General features: G+C 36.9%; 1 protein-coding gene across 5 annotated transcripts in view; it reads left to right on the top strand.

The window, feature by feature from the left end:
- The window catches only part of GLCCI1 (glucocorticoid induced 1), a 133,138-nt gene that overhangs the window by 46,218 nt on the left and 64,148 nt on the right, over window positions 1–22,772 (top strand). For all 5 annotated transcript variants that reach the window (XM_050782957.1, XM_050782958.1, XM_050782959.1 and 2 more), the window contains one exon: window positions 11,064–11,150. In XM_050782957.1, the coding sequence (XP_050638914.1) occupies window positions 11,064–11,150 (87 nt within the window). The remainder of the gene's footprint in view (window positions 1–11,063; window positions 11,151–22,772) is intronic.

The raw sequence follows: 22,772 nt of genomic DNA on the forward strand, positions 1-22,772 counted from the left end.
TACAGTATTTTCCTTTTTTGTCTGGTTTATTTTACTTAGTATAATGACTTCATGTAGCCATGTGTCAAAATTTCCTTCCTTTTTAAGGCAGAGTAATATTCCTTTAGAAATACATATTTTAATAAAGTGATGGATTTAATGCTTTTTATGTGTAACTTGTAAAAGAAAAAAGTCACATTTTCTTTATCCATTCATCTGTGGACATTTAGGTTGTTTCTGCTTTTTGACAGTTGTAAATAATGCTGCTAGCAACATTAGTGTATGGATATCTTTTTGAGTCTCTGCTTTCCGTTCTTTTATATATATATCCAGAAGTAGAACTACTAGATCATAGGGTAATTCTGTGTTTAAATTTTTGATGAACTGACATACTGTTTTCCACTATGGCTGTACTATTTTATACTCCCGTCAGCAACACACAGGGGTCCCAGTTTTTTTTTGTTGTTTTGTTTTGTTTTTGTTTTTGTTTTTTGGAGACGGAGTCTTGCTGTTTTGCCCAGGCTGGAGTGCAGTGGCATGATCTCAGCGCATTGCAAGCTCTGCCTCCTGGGTTCACACCATTCTCCTGCCTTAGCCTCCCCAGCAGCTGGGACTACAGGCGCACACTGCCACGCCTGGCTAATTTTTTGTACTTTTAGCAGAGATGGGGTTTCACCGTGTTAGCCAGGATGGTCTCAATCTCCTGACCTTGTGATCTGCCCGCCTCGGCCTCCCAAAGTGCTGAGATTACAGGCGTGAGTTACCACGCCCAACCAGGGGTCCAGTTTTTCTGCATCTTTGCCAATAGTTATTTTCTTTTTTCCCTTTTTAAAAAATAATTGACACCTGGTATCTTACTGTGATTTTTGATTTGTGTTTCCTAAATGATTAATGATGCTGAGCATCACTTCATCTGCTTTTTGGCCATCTACATTTCTTTTTTGGAGAAATGTCTATTCATATCCTTTGTCCATTTTTGAATTGGGTTTTTTGTTGTTAAGTCTTAGGAGTTCTTTATATATACCAGATACCAATCTCTTATCAGATACATGGTTTGCAAATATTTTCTCCCATTCTGTGGGTTGCCTTTTTATTCTCTCTTTTTTTTTTTTTTTTGGAGATGGAGTCTCGCTCTGTTGCCCAGGCTGGAGTGCAGTGGTGCGATCTTGGCTCACTGCAAGCTCCACCTCCCAGGTTCATGCCATTCTCCTGCCTCAGCCTCCCTAGTAGCTGAGACTACAGGCACCGCCACCACGCTTGACTAATTTTTTGTATTTTGTAGTAGAGATGGGGTTTCACTGTGTTAGCCAGGATGGTCTTGATCTCCTGACCTCGTGATCCACCTGCCTCAGCCTCCCAAAGTACTGGGATTACAGGTGTGAGCCACCACGCCCAGCCAGTTTCCTTTTTATTATTTTGATAGTGTACTAGTTTTAAATTTTGATAAAGTCCAGTTTATCTATTTTTCCATTTGTTGCCTGTACTTTTGTTGGCATATTCAAGAAATCATTGCCAAATCCAGTGTCAGAAAGCTTTCTTCTTCTTTGCTTCTAAGAATTTTAGCCTTTAAGTTTAGGTTTTTGATCCATTTGAGTCCATTTTTGTATAAGGTAAGAGTCCAACTTTGTCCTTTTGGATGTGAGTATCCAGTTCTTGCAGCACCACTTGTTGAAAAGGCTGTCCTTTTCCCATTGAATGGCCTTGACACCCTTGTCAAAAATCAATTGACCATATATGCGAGGGTTTATTTCTGGCTGCTGTGTTTATTACAGTGGTCTGTGCGTTGTGGCTTTTCATGTTACACCATAATTGGGAAAGATTTTTTCCACTCTAAGTTAAGAAATTTCATTTAAACTATATTTTCTTTTAATAGTTTTATGTTTCTTTTAAAATATTTGTATCTTTGATATTTCTGAGTTTATTTTGATGGAAGGCATGAGGTGATATCCAGCTTTATTTATTTTTCAAGAGTTTATGTTTTCCCTGCTGATGTGAGATACCATTGTTATATCATAAATTTCCATTCTTATTTGGATCTCTATGCTATACTATATACCATTAATATCTTTTTAAATACTGAATGATTTTAATTGTATTGCTTATAATTCATTTTAATTGTGTGGCTAGTCTTGCATATTTTTCTCAGTTAATTTTGTAATTTGTCAAATTCCTCAAAATGTTTTATATTACAATTAAATATGAATTCAGGGGAATTTATTACCATATTGAATCTTATCCAAGAAAGGGGTATATCTTTTTATTCATTCAAGTGTTATGTTTGCCCTTCAGAATATTTTACAACTAATTATTGGAACAACACATTTCTTGTTAAACTTATATCTAAATATTTTGTCTTCTTTGGTTGCTGTTGTAATTAGGATATTTAATATCTAATTTATGTACGGGACATCTTCAACTTGACTTTTCTTGTTTCTAGTAATTTTTTAGGTAATTTTCTTTGGTTTTTCAGGTATACAATCATCCAAATAGTAATTCTACATCCTTTTCATTATTTATTTCTTGGTGTGCGTCCTCTTTTGGAGTTGAATTTTTTACCACTCCCAGAACCAGGTAAACTAACAGTTATGGTACTGAATGCCTTGACTCTTTTTTTGGCGGGGGGACGGAGGCTTGCTGTGTCACCCAGGCTGGAGTGCAATGGCATTATCTTGGCTCACTGCAGCCTCCACCTTCTGGGTTCAAGTGATTCTCCTGCCTCAGCCTCCTGAGTAGCTGGAATTACAGGTGCCCGCCACCATGCCCAGCTAATTTTTTAATTTTTTAGTAGAGACGGGGTTTCACCATGTTGATCAGGCTGGTCTCAAATTCCTGACCTCAGGTGATCCACCCGTCTCAGCCTCCCAAAGTGCTGAGATTACAGGTGTGAGCCACTGGACCCGGCTGCCTTGGCCTCTTTCTTGACTCTAATAGTAATGTATCTAGTTTACTCACTGGACAAGGTATACTGACATTTGCTGTGAGGCATGTGTGCTTTTTACACATAGAGTATGCATGCTTATTTTACTAATGGTTTTTCTTGTTTTAATCAGGAATAATTCTTTATGTAGAAAATGCCATTTCATCAGTGAATATGTTTGTTAATTTTATATTTGTTTATTATTCAGCAATGAGTTCTTACTTTTTTTTCATGAGCCTTAAAGTATTTTCACACTTGCTTCATAAAAAGGTTTTGCAAGATTTCCTTCCTCTGTGCTCTAGCATAACACAGTATAAATATCATCTGAATTATCTGTCACTTGGGTCTGAAAGGATTTTACCTAAGTAACTTACTAGCCTAGTATGTTTTTGGTTTGTAGCACTTTAGAAAATTTTCTTAATTTCTTCCACGGCACTTGGTCTCTTGGTTGGTATCAGGGAGAGATTTCAAAACTTGTATTCTTTGAGGGGTGAGAGATGAGGTGGTTAGATCTTAAATAAAATTATGTATACTGGTACTTCCCTTTCTCCAGGTGATGTTGTTATTATATTTGGTATTTTATTGTTTAAAATTAATTTTTAAAAGTTAAACTGTGAAACATGAGACATGCCAAAAGCACATAAAGCAGTTTCTCTTAATCTCATTAGACTTCAGTGTATGGAGTTTTAATGATCCTGCCTCTGTGCCAGCATCTTTCCCTAGAAATCTATTTGTTTTTATTTGTTCTTAAGAAACAGATCCAGACTAAGTACTCAGCATTTGGCTTTAGGCAACATTCGATAAAGTTAACTAACTCTGAACTAAAACATATATATTCTTTTCTGTTGATGTCATATTTAAAGTACCTAGCCTTTTCCTCCATTCCTGAAAGGAGCTTGGTTGGAGAGGACTTTAGTCAAAGGAATAGGTGATGTACCTCAAATACTTACTGATATAAAAAAAAACTTTGTTTTTTCTCTGATCAGAAATTCATTTCCTGACCAAAAGTCACACTTTATACAGCTGTCTGAATTTCCTGTGCCCTTGTCAAGGGCTTGCTGTTGAAATGTATTTAAGAAACAGCAGTTGCTGAAACATTTTAGGGGCTGGGGGACTTCTTCATGAAATGGAAGCAAGCCTGAAGATTTAACTGTTTTTGCCTCTTGGATTGCATTCTAGGGGTCTAAATTATTTTTGTGGAGCTGACGGCTGTTGAGATCACCTTTACTTTTTCTCTCAGCCATCATCTAATTATGAGACAGAGAATTGTAGAATCCTAGAGTTGAATAGTTCACACGAAATTAGTCATGTTCCTGGTTTGGGGAGTAATTTGTTTGGTTGCTAAAGGAATATACTCAGCTATATTGATGAAAGATTTTAACTCATAACTAAAATATTGAACATTTTATTCATTAGTTTCAAATCATCTCTAAAATCACCAAAGTCAAAATTGTACTTATTAATTTTAATAGGTTATGTGTTCATTTGTTTCGAAAGTAGAAAGTATATCGTGAAAGGCCTTTCCCATACCTCCATTACCCCGATACTCAGTTTTCTTCTCTTTATAAGAAGCATTTAGCTGGAAACAAAATTAACCTGTTTTTCTTCATTGCTTTCTCATGCCTTTGCCCCTCTAGGTAAAATTGTGAAATAGGTTGTATTTATTAGGAATAACACTCTTACTCTGGTCCCCTGACCTGTGTTGGTTCTATACATTGACCTATACATTGGTTCTCAACCTGTTATAACTTGTATCAATTTTCTATGAAAAATTCGTGTGATATTATTAAACAGAATTTACTGAGAAAGACATTTTTATGTTAGAGACATTATGCCTTAACAATTAAGATTGGCTAAGGTGCGGTGGCTCATGCCTGTAATCCCAGCACTTTGGGAGGCTGAGGCGGGCAGATCACGAGGTCAGGAGATCGAGACTATCCTGGCTAACATGGTGAAACCCTGTCTCTACGAAAAATACAAGAAAAAAAAATTAGCCGGATGTAGTGGCAGACTCATGTAGTCCCAGCTATTCGGGAGGCTGAGGCAGGAGAATGGCGTGAACCCGGAAGTCGGAGCTTGCAGTGAGTCGAGATCGCGCCACTGCACTTCAGCCTGGGTGACAGAGCAAGGACTCCATCTCAAAAAAAAAAAAAATTAAGATCATAGAGTTATCATAGTTTAAAATTAGGTCATAGTTTATGGTATGGTATGAGAAAGCAATATGCCTCTCAAGGTATACTATTTTGTATAAATGAATGAATAAGTGAATGATTGATATGGGAGATACCATATTGTTAGGAACCATTATAAACCAAGGGAAAACTTTTCCATCCTATTAGAATTCTAACAGCTTTTGGGGGACAACTATTATTATTAACATAGCCTATTGCAATGAGGATTATATGAAATAATCCATGTTAAGCTTCTAGCACAGTATCTATGACATAATAGACACTGATACATATTAGTTGCCTTTGATTAGAATAGATAGTATTTTACTGTTACCAGGTTTAAATATAATAATATTGAATTAAGTGGACAGGAAAAGTCATTATTACTAGTATCAACTATTGATTATACAATTATGAACATTAAGTCTGGACTGGTAGGAAATGGCATAGAAATGATACAAATGACCCCAGAGCATGTGAGGGCTCTAAAATTCAATAAACAATCCCTGGTAGGTCAGGATTCATTCAGTCAGAAGTAGTTATTTTGTGTTTGCTGTCTTACAAATATGAAATGGTGCTTCAAATCTATAGGTTCAGGTGCAGGAGAGTGTATTTACATTCTTATGAAAACTACTCCCTCCTCCATTACTTAGTTATCCTATTGGTGATATTCATGTCATCATCTTAGCACTATTAGTTTTTATGACTTCAGTGGGTGTTTTTTAGAATGGTGTGAAAAATATTTTTGTTGGTATGTAGTAATCACCTGTGTTGCTGATTTTCTGTCAGATGTAAGAGATTTTGAAACAATAACATGTTCAAAGGTAGCAAGAAAAATGAGTGGGTATATGGTCAACATGACATCTTGAGTGCAGAATCTGTATCTTATTGATTTCAATTTTTTAGTCTAACACTGGTTTTCAAACTTTAGAATCCATCAGAATCATCTGAAAAACTTGCTTAAAAAGTAAGAAGTATATTTCTGGGCCTTATCTAAGAGTTCCAGATCTAGTAGTCTGAGGTTGAGCCTGATAATTTGCTTTTCTAACATGTGATGATGCTGCTCCTTATCTGGGGACTGCACTTTGAAACTGGTCTAACATAATGAGCACAAAACTTAGCATAGAGTTGGAGCTTGATAAAAAAAATTTGAATATATAACTGCTGCTATTACTGAGTTCCCAAAGCTTAAACAAAAACCTCCAACTTTACATAAAATAAAAATGCAATCTTAACTTTCACAGTGTTTTGCTTGAGCCGAATTCTGCCTTATTCTACACTCTTTGCTAACCAAGGCAGCTATTTACCATATCTGGTTACCACTGTTCCCAGAAAGGCAAAGGATAATTATACTAGAACCACAGTCTTTTGTGCTGCTTTGTAATACTTCATCAGGATAGACTTTTCAAAATAATATTTTTTAAAAAGTTTTAAAAGAAGTTAAAAGTTATTTATTAGTCAAAAGAAAAACAAATTTTTGTAAACAAAAATATTTGTAAATAATGAAGGGTTTGTCATTACCTATTCTAAACGTTTTTTATAATTTAAGATTAGTCTGTGGTCATAATTAATTCTTAATTTAAGTATCATTGATTTTTCAGCTAATTCCATTTCATTTCTTACTAGGTTTATCATTGCTCTAAGTACTATAAAATAATTAGCAGTCAGTACTCATATTTCTGTAATCGATTGTAAACTACAATAAAATTTAAGACCAGTGATGAACCACAGAAAAATAGATTTTTTAACATTTAAACAAGATTAAAGAATTTTGTGATGTTTTTGTTTATGGATTTTTTTTTTTTGAAATGGCTTTAGACTTTTGCACGTTGACACAGAATGTTTTTTGCTAGGAGTTAGTTTGAGCTGGTTTGAAGTTGATAAAACTAAAAAGCATATTGGCCCTTGCTAGTTAGTGAATAAAGATATATATAACAAAAGCACCCAGTATTTAAGCTTCTTGGTTGATCTACCAAAAATAATTTTTCTAATGGTATTCAGTTTGAAGCCTCCTTAGTCCTGTGCAGTGGGATTGTTCTCTTTGTATTTTACTTAGAGAAAAAGTGGTTCTCACACAGGTTGGAAGGGAGGATGGCCCTAGAGTCTGGAAAGAAATTTCATGGTCTGGACTTTGGTGACTTCCAGGGAGTGAGAATAAAAAAGGACCCCTTCTACCTATAGATATCCTTTTCACATAGAGGCTTTTTTTTTTTTTTTAAACTACCTTTTTTTTGTTAACAGTCTTACAGATAGGTTTTAGTTCTGCATTGTTCAAGTGTACAGAAGTTTCATTTCTTTTAAATGATGGTATGATATTACAATTTTTCCTAAATTTATTTGACTGTGGTACCCTTTTTGTCTACTCTTGTTAACACCAAGGGCATGGTTATATGTAGCACTATTTAAAAAATTCTAGTCTAGATTAAGAGACAGAATAACAGACCAGTTGGAAGGGGCTGCTTACTGATATGAAAGGAAAGAACTTTTGCTACTTTGTGTTATTTTCCTGATTGAAATGGTAAAACATTTCTCAAATACACAGGTTTAATAAATTGGATTCAAGTTAGTTCACCTTCTGTGACTTCTTAACCATCAGCTTTAAATAGATTTGATTTTGGTAGCCATCTTTTGGTTTTGTTTTGGCTAAAATAACTCATTAAAAATCGGTGATCAGTGTATAGAACACAACTCTCCAATTGAACTTTCTTCAGTATTGGGAATGTTCCATATCTGTGTTGTCCTATATGACAGCCAGTAGCCACAGATGGTTATTGAGCTTTTAAAATGTGCTAAGTGTGACTAAGGAACTTTAGTTTTTTTAAATCCTCATTAATTTAAATCTAAATAGGCACATGTGGCTAGTAGCTGTTGTATTGGACAATGCAATCTATAGAATATATTTGTAGAATAGAGTATTTTTCATACTTTTAAATTGATGGAATTAAAACTACTCTTTGGGGGATATTTTTGGAAAGTTAAGACTCTGATGACTATACTTAAATTATATGCATTCTATAGTCACATGATTGAGAGAACTCAGTCATTTTTCTCTTTTAAAAACTATAGTCATTTTCACTTAAAGAAGGAAATATGTTCTGAGAAATGCATCATTAGGCATTCATCGCTGTGCAAACATCATAGGGTGTACTTACACAAACCTAGATGGTGTAGCCTACTACACACAGGCTATGCAGCATAGCCCATTGCTCCTAGCCTACAAAACTATACAACATGTTACTGTACTGCAGACTGTAGGCAGTTCTTACATAGTGGTATTTGAATATCTAAACATAGAAAAGGTACAGTACAAATATATAAAGGTAGAAGATGGTATACCTGTATAGGGCATATACTATGGCATGGAGTTTGCAGGACTGGAACCTGCTCTGATTGGGTCAATAAGTCGTGAGTGAATGTGAAGGCTTAGGGTATTACCGTAAACTACTATAGACTTTCTAAGCACTGCACATTTGGGTTACACTAAGTTTATAACAAATATTTTTCTTCCTTCAATAATGTTAACCTGAGCTTACCATAACATTTTTACTTTATAAACTTAATTTTTTTAGCTTTTTGATCTTTTCATAATAACGCTTAGCTTAAAACACAAACATATTGTGCAACCATACCAAACTATTCTTACTCTATAAGCTTTTATTAATTTTTTTGTTTTTGTTTTTTTTTGCTTTTTAGACTTTTTTTAAAAAGCTTAGACAAATATACACATTAGCCTAGGCCCACACAAGATGAGGATCATCAAGACATCGCTAGGTAATAGGAATTTTTCAGCTTCATTATAATTTTTTGGGACCACTGTTATGTATGCCATCCATCATTGACCAAAACATTGTTATGTTCACATAACTGTACATATACTACTAACTTCTTTTGTAGGTAATTCTTTTGTGTAAATAATAGTACACTCTGAAATAATTGAATAGGTTTTCACATTCATTTTTAAGAAAAGTATAATAGGAAAAAAGAAGATAATCTGTGAGATAACTCAGATTTAGTTCCTTTTGCCATTGACATGCTTGCCAGTATTGAAGCAGTTGCAGAATTTTTGTGGCTATTAATGTATCTGTAAGTTGGAGATACAGTATATGTAAATGTCCTTTGAAAAAAGAGCTGTACAAAATGAACGTAATTCACATTATAAATGTTGATTTTGAATAATTACAGAAAATGCTAAAAATTTAACTCATTTTCTGTAAATGTACTTTGAGTTATAAAGGTTATGATCCTTAATCTTTTCATTTTTGATAAGAGTAATGCTCAGTTCGTAGACAGGTAAAAACATTAAGTTATATAAATTATCAAAATAAAAGTGACTAAACAATTGAATAATTTTGGAATAAATTTATTAAGGATACAATTATTTGGAGGCTGAATTATTTTCAGAGTAGGTCATCTAGGACGGAACATAGGAAATTCTAGTAAGTAAGTGTTTTATAAGCAACTTATTTAATATATTGATACCTCTTATCCATGGACTTGCTGATTGAATAAAATATTTTACTCTGTCAATTGACTTAACAGCTTCATTTTACTTGTGAACTGCCCAAGCAATTTATTTTTGTATTTATTCAGCTAGCATTCATTTGTTAGTGGTTTTTGAATATCATCACTTTTAAGACGTGTGATTATTTTAAAAGTTTTCCACAAGCATTTTGAACTGTATAAAATAGAACTGATGACTTCTTCATAAGAACTTATATATTATGTAGTCACAAGTATAGCCTTAATATAAATGATACCTTTTTCAGCATGTAATGAAAAAGCATGTAATGAAAAATAATTTTTAAAGCTGTATATAGTTACTGTGACAATCATTGCCCTTTAAGTAGTGGTTTTTAATCCTTTCTAATTTACATTACACAAGAGTCTTCTCATATATTAAAGATGATATTTTAATATTGTTTAATTTTTTTTTTTTTTGAGACGGAGTTTCACTCTCGTCGCCTGGGCTGGCGTGCAATGGTGTCATCTTGGCTCACTGCAGCCTCTGCCTCCCGGGTTCAAGTGATTCTCCCGTCTCAGCCTCCCAAGTAGCTGAGATTATAGGCGCCCGCCACCAGGCCCAACTAATTTTTTAGAGATGGGGTTTCACCATGTTGGTCAGGCTGGTCTCAAACTCCTGACCTCAGGTGATCCACCCGCCTTGGCCTCCGAAATGTTGGGATTACAGGCGTGAGCCGCTGTGCCCAGCCTATTGTTTAATTTTTTAATACGACTATTAAATGGTCTTACCACTGTATGGCATTATTTGGGATTTAGTGGTTTGTCTTACATTTGAGGTATATATTAATGGCTAAATAACTGAAAATCATATTTTAGATAAAAATGATTATGTTTTCTGACATACAGTTCAGGTTTTTTAGAAGATGTATTACTTTAGTTTATATTCTGTTTATTTAGCTTATATTTTACTATTTTAAATCTTTTTCACCTTTATAATAACTTTGTTTTTTATATAAAGATGCCTGATATTTTTCAAAAAAGATACTAATACTTACTCTTCCCCAAGTACAGAAAAAGTAGTACAGTCAGCCCTTAGGCTAAATATTTGGATATAGGTCATTCTTAATACTACTGTTTTTGAGATACTTTCATTCATTTTACCTCTGTCAAATTTAGTGGAAATACCATTTCATATTTAGTTTGGCTGTTCTCTTTAAAAACACCAATACACGTATCTTTACAATTCCCTTTGAATTTTATAATTAAGTTATTAATGTTATTGATGTGAAGATATCAAACATTTTAATTAAGATGACTCAGAGGCATCTTTGAGCATATATAATTCAGAATATGGCAGAATATTTTAAACATTTCACAGGGTCACGAAACTCTTAGCATTTAAAGGATTTCAGTATAGTTCTCTAACTGGTATGTGCTAAGAATGTGAAATATGTTTCAGTTGCTTGAGATTAGGAAGTAGAGATAAAATTTCATATATATATATATATATATATTTATTATTTTTTTTTTTAAAGACACCTAGCTGTTGGGCAGAAGAGGGTGCAGAAAAGAGGTCACATCAGCGTTCTGCGTCATGGGGGAGTGCTGATCAACTAAAAGAGGTAAGTTATTTTTGTTTTCCGTCTGTAACCTGTTTTGGTCCTAGGAGATTACCTTAGTATTTCCTGAATGTAATGACACTTTTAAAATTTATCCTAACCTTACCTCTTTCAGTAAGGTTAGGACAAATTCTAGGGTAAGGTTAGGATAAATTCTAAGGTATTTGTAAGGTTAGTACAAATTCTAGTTAGGTAGGTTGCATTCTACATTTTGGTGAACAAGTCTAAATTTACCTTATTTGTATATTTTGTGTCATTTCTAAATATTTGTTATGCTCTCAGTCAGCTTTAGCCTTTCCAGAGTGAAGTCTAATTTTATGTAATACTCTCTATCTTGTTCATTTTAGTTATCTTTTGTTCTCTCTTCAGCTTGCTTGTTTTTGAGTTGTAGCAACCAGAGCTATAGGCTATATAGCTTTGTACAATGGTAGGACAATGTTTTCTGTTTCTAATAGCTTTTTTTTTTTTTGAGACAGAGTCTTGCTTTGTCGCCCAGGCTGGAATGCAGTGGCGCCATCTCGGCTTACTGCAAGCTCCACCTCCCAGGTTCATGCCATTCTCTTGCCTCAGCCTCGCAAGTAGCTGGGTCTATAGGCACCCACCACCACACCTGGCTAATTTTTTGTATTTTTAGTAGAGACGGGGTTTCACCATGATAGCCAGGATGGTCGTGATCTTCTGACCTTGTGATCTGCCCTCCTCGGCCTCCCAAAGTGCTGGGATTACAGGCGCGATCTAATAGCTTTTTAATGACATCCAATATATTGTTGCCCTTTGGAACCCAACAGTAATCCATGCTTCTTAGAAACTTAGTTTCTATGACCCATTTCCTTATTTATTATGAATAACCTGAGGTGTCATATCTTGATGTATATTTTGGATTATTTTTCCTGATAGTTTTATCCATCTGAATTCTTTTTTATTTGTTTTTATAAATTACAGAAACTTAGAATTGAAAGGTCATCTAGTCTATCTTCTACATAAATGCTCCTTAAAAGATGGTCGTCGAATCTCTGTTATTCTTTTTTTGTTTGTTTCAAGGTGGAATCTTACTCTGTCACCCAGGCTGGAGTACAGTGGCACAGTCTTGGCTCACTGCAGCTTCTGCCTCCCGGGTTCAAGTGATTCTCCTGCCTCAGCCACCCGAGTAGCTGGGATTACAGATATGTGCCACCATGCCCAGCTAATTTTTGCATTTTTAGTGGAGACGGGGTTTTGCCATATTGGGCAGGCTAGTCTCAAACTCCTGACCTCAAGCGATCCGCCCACCTCGGCCTCCCAACGTGCTGGGACTACAAGCATGAGCCACCACACCAGGCCATGATCATTCTTAGTGAGGGAAACTCATTACTTTATAAAAAGAGCCAGTTTAATTGTTTTAAGTTGTTAAATATGTTCTCTTATATATTGAACTTAGAATTAGATAACTTAGTTTTGACTTTGCCCTCTGGATCAATATTGAGTAAGTCTAAGTCTTTTAAAGGCCAACAGTAAGTCATTTTTTTTCTCCAGAGTAAACATTTACATTTCTCTCAAAATTTTTTTCATACACCAGTTTCCAGGCCTCTTTGTATAATTTTATATACTATAGGTTATCAGTATCCCTTACATACTGTGGTGTCTGGACTGCATAGATATAGTTTATTAGCATGATTTTACTTATGATTGTATTACATTTTAGCAGCTTCTTTATAGTATGGATGTAGAGACCTACTCAGCTCCTTCTGCCTACCGTACATGTATGCAAAAAATCAGTTTTCTGCAGCAGCAACAAAAATAAATGAAACTAAGTCTAATATCTCTAGCTTACTGTAACTACATATCTCTGTATAGCATATGAATAACAAAAAAGTGAACTTGTATTTTTATCTCAGAGTTAAATACAATCTTAGTGTTATCACCAAGATTTACTAATCATTAGACTGAATGGAAGTAATGCCAGATATTAATTTGAATCCATAGGAAGAATTGAAGAGTGCTGGGAATAGTAAATATGTGGGTAAATATGAAAGAGTTTTTAATGACTCTTTTGTTGGATTTTTAATTGAACGATAACTGGATTTCAGTAATAGATGACATACACTATTAAAAAGGAATGACTGATTCAGTGAGAACATTTGTTTTCCACAGAAGGCAACCATAAAGCTGGACAAAACTGTCAAAACAACTGTTTGAGTACTTTACCAAACAAACTAAGAAGCTTTATTCATGAAAACTAATGAACATAGGGTAGGAATAGCACAAATTTCGTGATCTGGTGCTACTCCTTTTCTCCTTTTCCTTCTCCTTAGCTCTGTTGCATAGCATTTCAATCAGGATGAAAACCAGCAGCTTTGCTTCCACTGTTGTAGAGAAATCGCTTGCTTTGGAGCATTGTAGGTTAAAATGGTGATCTTTGTGGCAAGTAAACAGAGAGAGCCAACAACTTTATTAGTCTAAGATTGTAGTCCAGTTTGAGGCCAGCAGTAGGCTCATGGACTAGTTGAGTTTAATAGAGAGTTTTGAGAGGTAAGACAGTAGTGGGAGCTTGATAAATTCCCCACATATCCCAGGTTGACTGGAGGCTGTGGACATGCACAGCAGAGAACAGAGTGGGCCCAGGCCACTGATGTGTTCCTGGCCAGAACAGCCTAGGAACAGGTGCAGAGGAAATTCAAGTGGGCTACTGGAAATAAAACCAGGGAAGACTTGTAAAAAACCTGAATTTCAAATGCTGTCCTCTGTCCACAAACAAATCCTATCAGTAGGAAATAGAACCCTTATTGGCTTGAGATGTTTGAACAGAATGTACAGTCTTTGGCCAAACACTATGGTGAACACTGGAGACCTGCTTTAAAAGGTCTTAAGAAGTCAGGCAAAAAATAATAGAGACATAAGCCGTCACACATTGCGGGAGAAACAGACTTGTAGACCATTAAGAAACAACAAGTAGACAACAACTCTCGGGAGAAAATCAGAATCTGGAGTTGCTGTATTATCTGAAATATCTAGCATTCAGCAAAAAGTTTTGAGATATACAAAGAAACAAAAAAGTATGGCACATAGGAAAATAAAGCAGTCAGTAGAAACTATATGTGTTTTTATAATAAAGTATGGCACATACTCAGGAAAATAAAGCAGTCAATAGAAACTGTATGTGTTTTTATAATGTATTTAGCAGACAAAGACATCAAAGAAATAAAGGAAACCATGATTAAATGATTAAAGGGAAAGTAGGACTACAAGGACTCAATGAATAAAGAATTTTCACAGGCCGGACATGGTGGCTTACGCCTGTAATCCCAGCACTTTGGGAGGCCAAGGTGGGTGGATCATGAAGTCAGAAGATTGAGGCCATCCTGGCTAACACAGTGAAACCCCGTGGCACACGCCTGTAGTCCCAGCTACTCAGGAGACTGAGGCAGGAGAATTGCTTGAACCTGGGAGGCAGAGATTGCAGTGAGCCGAGATCGCACCACTGCACTCCACCCTGGGTGACAGAGCGAGATGCCGTCTCAAAAAAAATAAAAAATAAAAAAAGTATTTTCACAAAGAGATAGTCATTCTAAAAAAAGAAGGAAACAAAATTCTAGAGTTAAAAAAGGCAATCACTAAATATAAAAATGTTAGATGGGCTTGACAATAGATTTGCGATGGCAGAAGAATCGATGAATTAGAAGATAAGTCAATAGAATTTATATACTCTGAAGAATGGAAAGGAAAAAAAAGATTAAAGTTGAAGGAGAGAAGAGACAGAGCAGAGAAAAAGAATCAAAGAAATACTGACAGAGAACTTTCCAAATTTGATGAAAAACAATCTACAGATTGATGAAGTTTAAGTAACCACAACTAGGAAAACACAAAGGGAACCATAAGAAAAAGAAAATGAGTCATCAGACATGGGGGACCACTAATAGCTTTAACAGCTGACTTTAAAATCAGAAGTGATGGGGACCATGAGGCCTGATGCATTCAAAGTGCTGAAAGAAAAAAAGTAAACCAAAAACTGTCAACCAGGTAGGTATTCAATATCCAGCAAAACTAGTCTTCCAAAGTGAAGGTGAAAAAATGGCATTCCCAGGTAAAACTTGAGATAATTTCTCCCTATCAGACTGTGTTATAAGAAATTCTAAAGCAAATCTTCAGACTGAAAGGAAGTAACACTAGATAATAATTTGTATCCATAGGAACAATTGAAGAGTGCTGGGAATAGTGAATATGTGGTAAATATAAAGGAGTTTTCAACATTGTTTTGTTGGATTTATAGGATGTACATGAAATATATATAATAATAGCACAAAGGAGGAGTTAGGAAAAGGACGTATATTGTAGTTTCTATTTGACTGAAATTAAGTATTATTGTGATGTAGATTGTGATAAATTAAGACACATAATCCCTAGAGCAGTTGCTAAGTTATTAAGAAGATAACTCCAGAAATTTAAAAAAAAGAGGAATTAAAATAGCATACTAAAAAATATCACAAAGCAGGAAAGGAAGAATAAGTAAACAAACAAAGTTGTGACACAGGAATAGAAGCCTACACCGTTCATCCCTCCCACCCCCCACTGAAGTACCAAATTTTAACAACTATCTGCACAGAGAAAAACACCATTCACAAGAACCTAAAATCAGGTGAGCAATCACAGTACTGAGTTTTAAGTTCATAGCACCTAAAGAGGCATTGAGTAGGCCAGGAGAGACACTCTTGAATTGCTGATGTTACTCCTCCATCCCCTGGCAGCAATTGTGTGGAGCACAGAGAGAATCTGTGCACTTTGAGGAAGAAGAGCACAGCGATTGGGAAACTTTGCACTGAACTCAGTACTGTCGTACCACAGTGAAGAATAAAGTCATACTGGCCTCAGCCAGTGCCTGTGCATGGAGGGAGCATTTGGACTAACCTTAGCCAGGGGAGAATCGCCCATTGCAGCAGTCAGAACTTTTTATTGGCAAGCTTTAAAGAGAGAGAGAGACAGACAGACAGACAGACAGACACCCCCTGTTTGCTGAGGAGAAAGTAAAGGAAGAGAACAACAGTCTTTGTCTGGTAATCAAGAATTCTCCCAGATCTTTTTCAAGACCTCCAAGGTGGTAGTTATACCTCTACAAATCTGCAAAAAACACAGTTTTTTTGGGCTTGGGGCCCAAGTTTCTCTGAATACTTGGAAAGCCTTCCCAAGAAGGGCAGGCACAAATAAGCCCAGACTGTGGAGACTACAATAAATACCTAACTCTTCAATGCCCAGACACTGAGGAACATCTACAATAATTAGCACCATCCAGGAAAACATGACCTCACCAAATGAACCAGGCACCAGGGACCAGTCCTAGAGAAATAGAGACATATAACCTTTAAGAGAGAATTCAAAGTAGCTATTTTGAGGAAACTCACGCCTGTAAGCCCAGCATCTTGGGAGGCCAAGACAAGCACATCCCTTGAGGTCAGGAGTTTGATATCAGCCTGGCCAACATAGTGAAACTCTGTCTCTACTAAAAATACAAAAATTAGCCGGGTGTGGTGGCACACACCTGTAGTCCCAGCTACTGGGGAGGCTGAGGCACAAGAATCTCTTGAGCCTGGGAGGTGGAGGTTGCAGTGAGTCAAGATCACACCACTGTACTCCTGCCTGGGTAACAGAGTGAAGCCCTGTCTCAAAAATAAAAGGAAGAAAGCATACCACCAGAAAAAAATGACCAAAAGGAAGACAAGAAGGGTGGAAAGAAGGAAGAAAGTGAAGACCAAAAAAACAAATAATAAAATGGCAGGAGTAAGTTCATACTTATCTGTAATAAAATGGAATGTAAATGGACTAAACTCTCCAAACAAAAGATATTGAGTGGCTGAATGGATGAAAAAAAGAAAAAAGAGACCCAATGATCTATTGTCTACAAGAAACACACTTCACCTATAAAGATAAACGTAGACTAAAACTAAAAGGATGGAAAGATATGCCATGCCAGTGGAAACCAAAAAAGAGCAGGAGTTGCTATGCTTGTATCAGGCAAAATAGATTTAGAGTCAAAAACTGTAAGAAAAGACAAGGTCATTATAAAGGGGCCAATTCAGCAAGAGGATATAATGATTGTAAGTATATATGTACCCAACACTGGAGCACCCAGATATAAATATAAAGCAAATATTATTAGAACTAAAAAGGAAGATAGACCCCAGTACAATAATAGCTGGAGACTTCAACACCCTACTTTCAGTGTTAGACAGATCTCCTAGACAGAAAATCAGCAAGGAAACATTGGGCTTAATCTGCACTGTAGAACAAATAGACCTAATAGATATTTACAGAACATTTCATCCAACAGCCTCAGAACACAAATTTTCCTCCTCATCACATGGATCATTCTCAAAGACAGACCACATATTAGGTCATAAAGATATCTTAAAACATTCAAAAAAAATTGAAATAATACCAGGAATCCTCTCTGACCACAGTGGAATAAAACTACAAAATAACAAGGAGAATTTTGGAAACTATACAGGCACATGGAAATTAAACAATAGGCTCCTGAATGACCAGTGAGTCAATGAAGAAATGAAGGAGGAAATTGAAAAACTTCTTGAAACAAATGATAATGGAAACACAACATACCAAAATCTATGGGATATAGCAAAAAGAGCACTAAGAGGGAAATTTATAGCTCTAAGTGCCTACATCAAAAAAGAAGAAAAACTTCAAATAAATAACCTAACAATGCATCTTAAGACGCAGCAAAAGCAAGAGCAAATCAAACTGAAAATTAGTATAAGAAAAGAAATAATAAAGATCAGAGCTGAAATAAAATGGATTTGAAATGAAGAAAACACTACAAAGATCATTGAAATTAAAAGTTAGTTTTTTGAAAAGATAAAATTGACAAACATTTAGCCAAGATAACCAAGAAAAAAAAGAATACCCAAATAAATCAGAGGTGAAAAAGAAGACTTTACAGCTGATACCACAGAAATTCAGAAGATCGTTAGTGGCTACTTTGAGCAACTATATGCCAATAAATTGGAATGTCTATAAGAAATGAATAAATTCCCAGACACGTATAACCTACCAAGACAGACTCATGAAGAAATCCAAAGCCCAAACAGACCAATAACAAGTAAAGAGATTGAACCCAGATTAAAAAGTCTCCCAGTAAAGAGAAGCCTGGGACCCAATGGCTTCACTGCTGAATTCTACCAAACATTTAAGGAACACCTAGTACCAGCGCGATTCCAAGATGGCCGAATAGGAACAGCTCCAGTCTACAGCTCCCAGCATGAATGAAGCAGAAGACAGATGATTTCTGCATTTCCAGCTGAGGTGCCAGGTTCATCTCACTGGGGCTTGTCGGACAGTGGGTGCAGGACAGTGGGTGTAGCCCACTGAGCGTGACCTGAAGCAGGGCGAGGTATCACCTCACCTGGGAAGCGCAAGGAGTCAGGGAATTCCCTTTCCTGGGAAGCGCAAGCTGTGACGGACGGCACCTGGAAAATCAGGTCACTCCCACCCTAATACTGTGCGTTTTCAACGGTCTTAGCAAACGGCACACCAGGAGAATATATCCCACGCCTGGCTCAGAGGATCCCATGCCCATGGAGCCTCGCTTATTGCTAGCATAGCAGTCTGAGATTGAACTGCAAGGTGGCAGTGAGGCTAGGGGAGGGGCGCCTGCCATTGCTGAGGCTTGAGTGGGTAAACAAATTGACTGGGAAGCTCAAACTGGGTGGAGCCCACCGCAGCTCAAGGAGACCTGACTGCCTCTGTAGACTCCACCTCTGGGGGCAGGGCATAGCCGAACAAAAGGCAGCAGAAACCTCTGCAGACTTAAATGTCCCTGACAGCTTTGAAGAGAGCAGTGGTTTTCCCAGGATGGAGTTTGAGATCCGAGAATGGACAGACTGCCTCCTCATGTGGGTCCCTGACCCCCCCCCCCAGTAGCCTAACTGGGAGGCATCCCCCAGTAGGGGCAGACTGACACCACACACGGCCGGGTACCCCTCTGAGATGAAGCTTCCAGAGAAGTGATCAGGCAGCAACATTTGCTGTTCAGCAGTATTCGCTGTTCTGCAGCCTCCGCTGCTGATACCCAGGCAAACAGGGTCTGGAGTGGACCTCAAGCAAACTCCAACAGAGCTGCAGCTGAGGGTCCTGACTGTTAGAAGGAAAACTAACAGAAAGGACATCCACACCAAAACCGCATCTGTACATCACCATCATCAAAGACCAAAGGTAGATAAAACCACAAAGATGGGGAAAAAACAGAGCAGAAAAGCTGAAAATTCTAAAAATCAGACCGCCTCTCCCCTCCAAAGGAACGCAGCTCCTCACCAGCAACAGAATAAAGCTGGACAGAGAATGACTTTGACGAGTTGAGAGAAGAAAGCTTCAGAAAATCATACGTCTCCAAGCTAAAGGAGGAAGTTTGAACCCATTGCAAAGAAGCTAAAAATCTTGAAAAAAGATTGGATGAATGGCTACCTAGAATAACCAGTGTAGAGAAGACCTTAAATGACCTGATGGAGCTAAAAACCATGGCACGAGAACTACGTGATAAATGCATAAGCTTCAGTAGCCAATTAGATCAACTGGAAGAAAGGGTATCAGTGATTGAAGATCAAATGAATGAAATGAAGCGAGAAGAGAAGTTTAGAGAAAAAAGAGTAAAAAGAAACGAACAGAGCCTCCAAGAAATATGGTACTATGTGAAAAGACCAGATCTATATCTGATTGGTGTACCTGAAAATGACAGGGAGAATGGAACCAAGTTGGAAAACACTCTGCAGGATATTATGCAGGAGGATTTCCCCAACCTAGCAAGGCAAGCCAACATTCAAATTCAGGAAATACAGAAAAGCCACAAAGATACTCCTCAAGAAGAGCAACTCCAAGACACATAATTGTCAGATTCACCAAAGTTGAAATGAAGGAAAAAATGTTAAGGGCAGCCAGAGAGAAAGGTCGGGTTACCCACAAAGGGAAGCCCATCAGACTAACAGTGAATCTCTTGGCAGAAACTCTACAAGCCAGAAGAGAGTGGGGGCCAATATTCAGCATTCTTAAAGAAAAGATTTTTCAACCCAGAATTTCATATCCAGCCAAACTAAGCTTCATAAGTGAAGGAGAAATAAAATCCTTTACAGACAAGCAAGAGATATTGGAGGAAGTTTGAACCCATCGCAAAGAAGCTAAAAACCTTGAAAAAAGATTAGATGAAATGGCTACCTAGAATAACCAGTGTAGAGAAGTCCTTAAATAACCTGGTGGAGCGGAAAACCATGGCACAAGAACTATATGCCAGCATCTCTCAACAAGCTGAGAGATATTGTCACCACCAGGCCTGCCCTACAAGAGCTCCTGAAGGAAGCACTAAACATGGAAAGGGGCAACCAGTACCAGCCACTGCAAAAACATGCCAAATTGTAAAGACCATCGATGCTAGGAAGAAACTGCATCAACTAACAAGCAAAATAACCAACTAACACCATAATGACAGGATCAAATTCACACATAACAATATTAACCTTAAATATAAATGGGCTAAATGCTCCAATTAAAAGACACAGACTGGCAAATTGGATAAAGAGTCAAGACCCATCATTGTGCTGTATTCAGAAGACCCCCATCTTACATGCAGAGACACACATAGGCTCAAAATACAGGGGTGGAGGAAGATCTGCCAAGCAAATGGAAAGCAAAAAAAGGCAGGATTTGCTATCCTAGTCTCTGATAAAACAGACTTTAAACCAACAAAGATCAAAAGAGACAAAGAAGGCCATTACATAATGGTAAAGGGATCAGTTCAACAAGAAGAGCTAACTATCCTAAATATATATGCACCCAATACAGGAACACTCAGATTCATAAAATCCTCAATAAAATACTGGCAAACCGAATCCAGCAGCACATCAAAAAGCTTATCCACCATGATCAAGTGGGCTTCATCCCTGGGATGCAAGGCTAGTTCAACATATGCAAATCAGTAAATGTAATCCAGCATATAAACAGAACAAAAGACAAAAACCACATGATTATCTTAATACATGCAGAAAAGGCCTTTGACAAAATTCAACAGCCCTTCATGCTAAAAACTCTCAATGAATTTGGTATTGATGGGATGTATCTCAAAATACTAAGAGCTATTTATGACAAACCGACAGCCAATATCATACTGAATGGGCAACAACTGGAAGCATTCCCCTTGAAAACTGGCACAAAACAAGATGCCCTCTCTCACGACTCCTATTCAACATAGTGTTGGAAGTTCTGGCCAGGGCAATCAGGCAGGAGAAAGAAATACAGGGTATTCAGTTAGAAAAAGAAGAAGTCAAATTGTCCCTGTTTGCAGATGACATGATTGTATATTTAGAAAACCCCATTGTCTCAGCCCAAAATCTCCTTAAGCTGGTAAGCAACTTCACCAAAGTCTCAGGATACAAAATCAATGTGCAAAAATCACAAGCATTCTTATACACCAATAACAGACAGACAGAGAGACAAATCATGAATGAACTCCCATTCACAATTGCTTCAAAGAGAATAAAATACCTAGGAATCCAACTTACAAGGGATGTGAAGGACCTCTTCAAGGAGAACTACAAACCACTGCTTAAGGAAATAAAAGAGGACACAAACAAATGGGAAAACATTCCATGCTCATGGATAGGAAGAATCAATATCATGAAAATGGCCATATTACCCAGGGTAATTTATAGATTAAATGCCATCCCCATCAAGCTACCAATGACTTTCTTCACAGAATTGGAAAAAAACTACTTTAAAGTTCATATGGAACCGAAAAAGAGCCCCGCATTTCCAAGACAATCCTAAGCCAAAAGAACAAAGCTGGAGGCATCATGCTACCTGACTTCAAACTATACTACAAGGCTACATTAACCAAAACAGCATGGTACTGGTACCAAAACAGAAATATAGACCAATGGAACAGAACAGAGCCCTCAGAAATAATACCACACATCTACAACTATCTGATCTTTGACAAACCTGACAAAAACAAGAAATGGGGAAAGGATTCCCTATTTAACAAATGGTGCTGGGGAAACTAGCTAGCCATATGTAGAAAGCTGAAACTGGATCCTTTCCTTACTCCTTATACAAAAATTAATTCAAGATGGATTAGAGACTTAAATGTTAGATCTGAAACCATAAAAATGCTAGAATAAATAGTAGGGAATACCATTCAGGACATAGGCATGGACAAAGACTTCATGTCTAAAACACCAAAAGCAATGGCAACAAAAGTCAATATTGACAAGTGGGATCTTATTATACTAAAGAGCTTCTGCACAGCAAAAGAAACTACCATCAGAGCGAACAGGCAACCTACAGAATGGGAGAAAATTTTTGCAATCTACTCATCTGACAAAGGGCTAATATCCAGAATCTACAAAGAACTCAAACAAATTTACAAGAATAAGACAAACAAAAGTAGGCAAAGGATATGAACAGATACTTGTCAAAAGAACACATTTATGCAGCCAACAGACACGTGAAAAAATGCTAATCATCAGTGGCCGTCAGAGAAATGCGAATGAAAACCACAATGAGATGCTATCTCACACCAGTTAGAATGGCAATCATTAAAAAGTCAGGAAACAACAGTTGCTGGAGAGGATGTGGAGAAATAGGAGCACTTTTACA

This window comes from Macaca thibetana, chromosome 3 (assembly GCF_024542745.1).
Source record: "Macaca thibetana thibetana isolate TM-01 chromosome 3, ASM2454274v1, whole genome shotgun sequence".
In the NCBI taxonomy this organism is placed as follows: Eukaryota; Metazoa; Chordata; class Mammalia; order Primates; family Cercopithecidae; genus Macaca; species Macaca thibetana.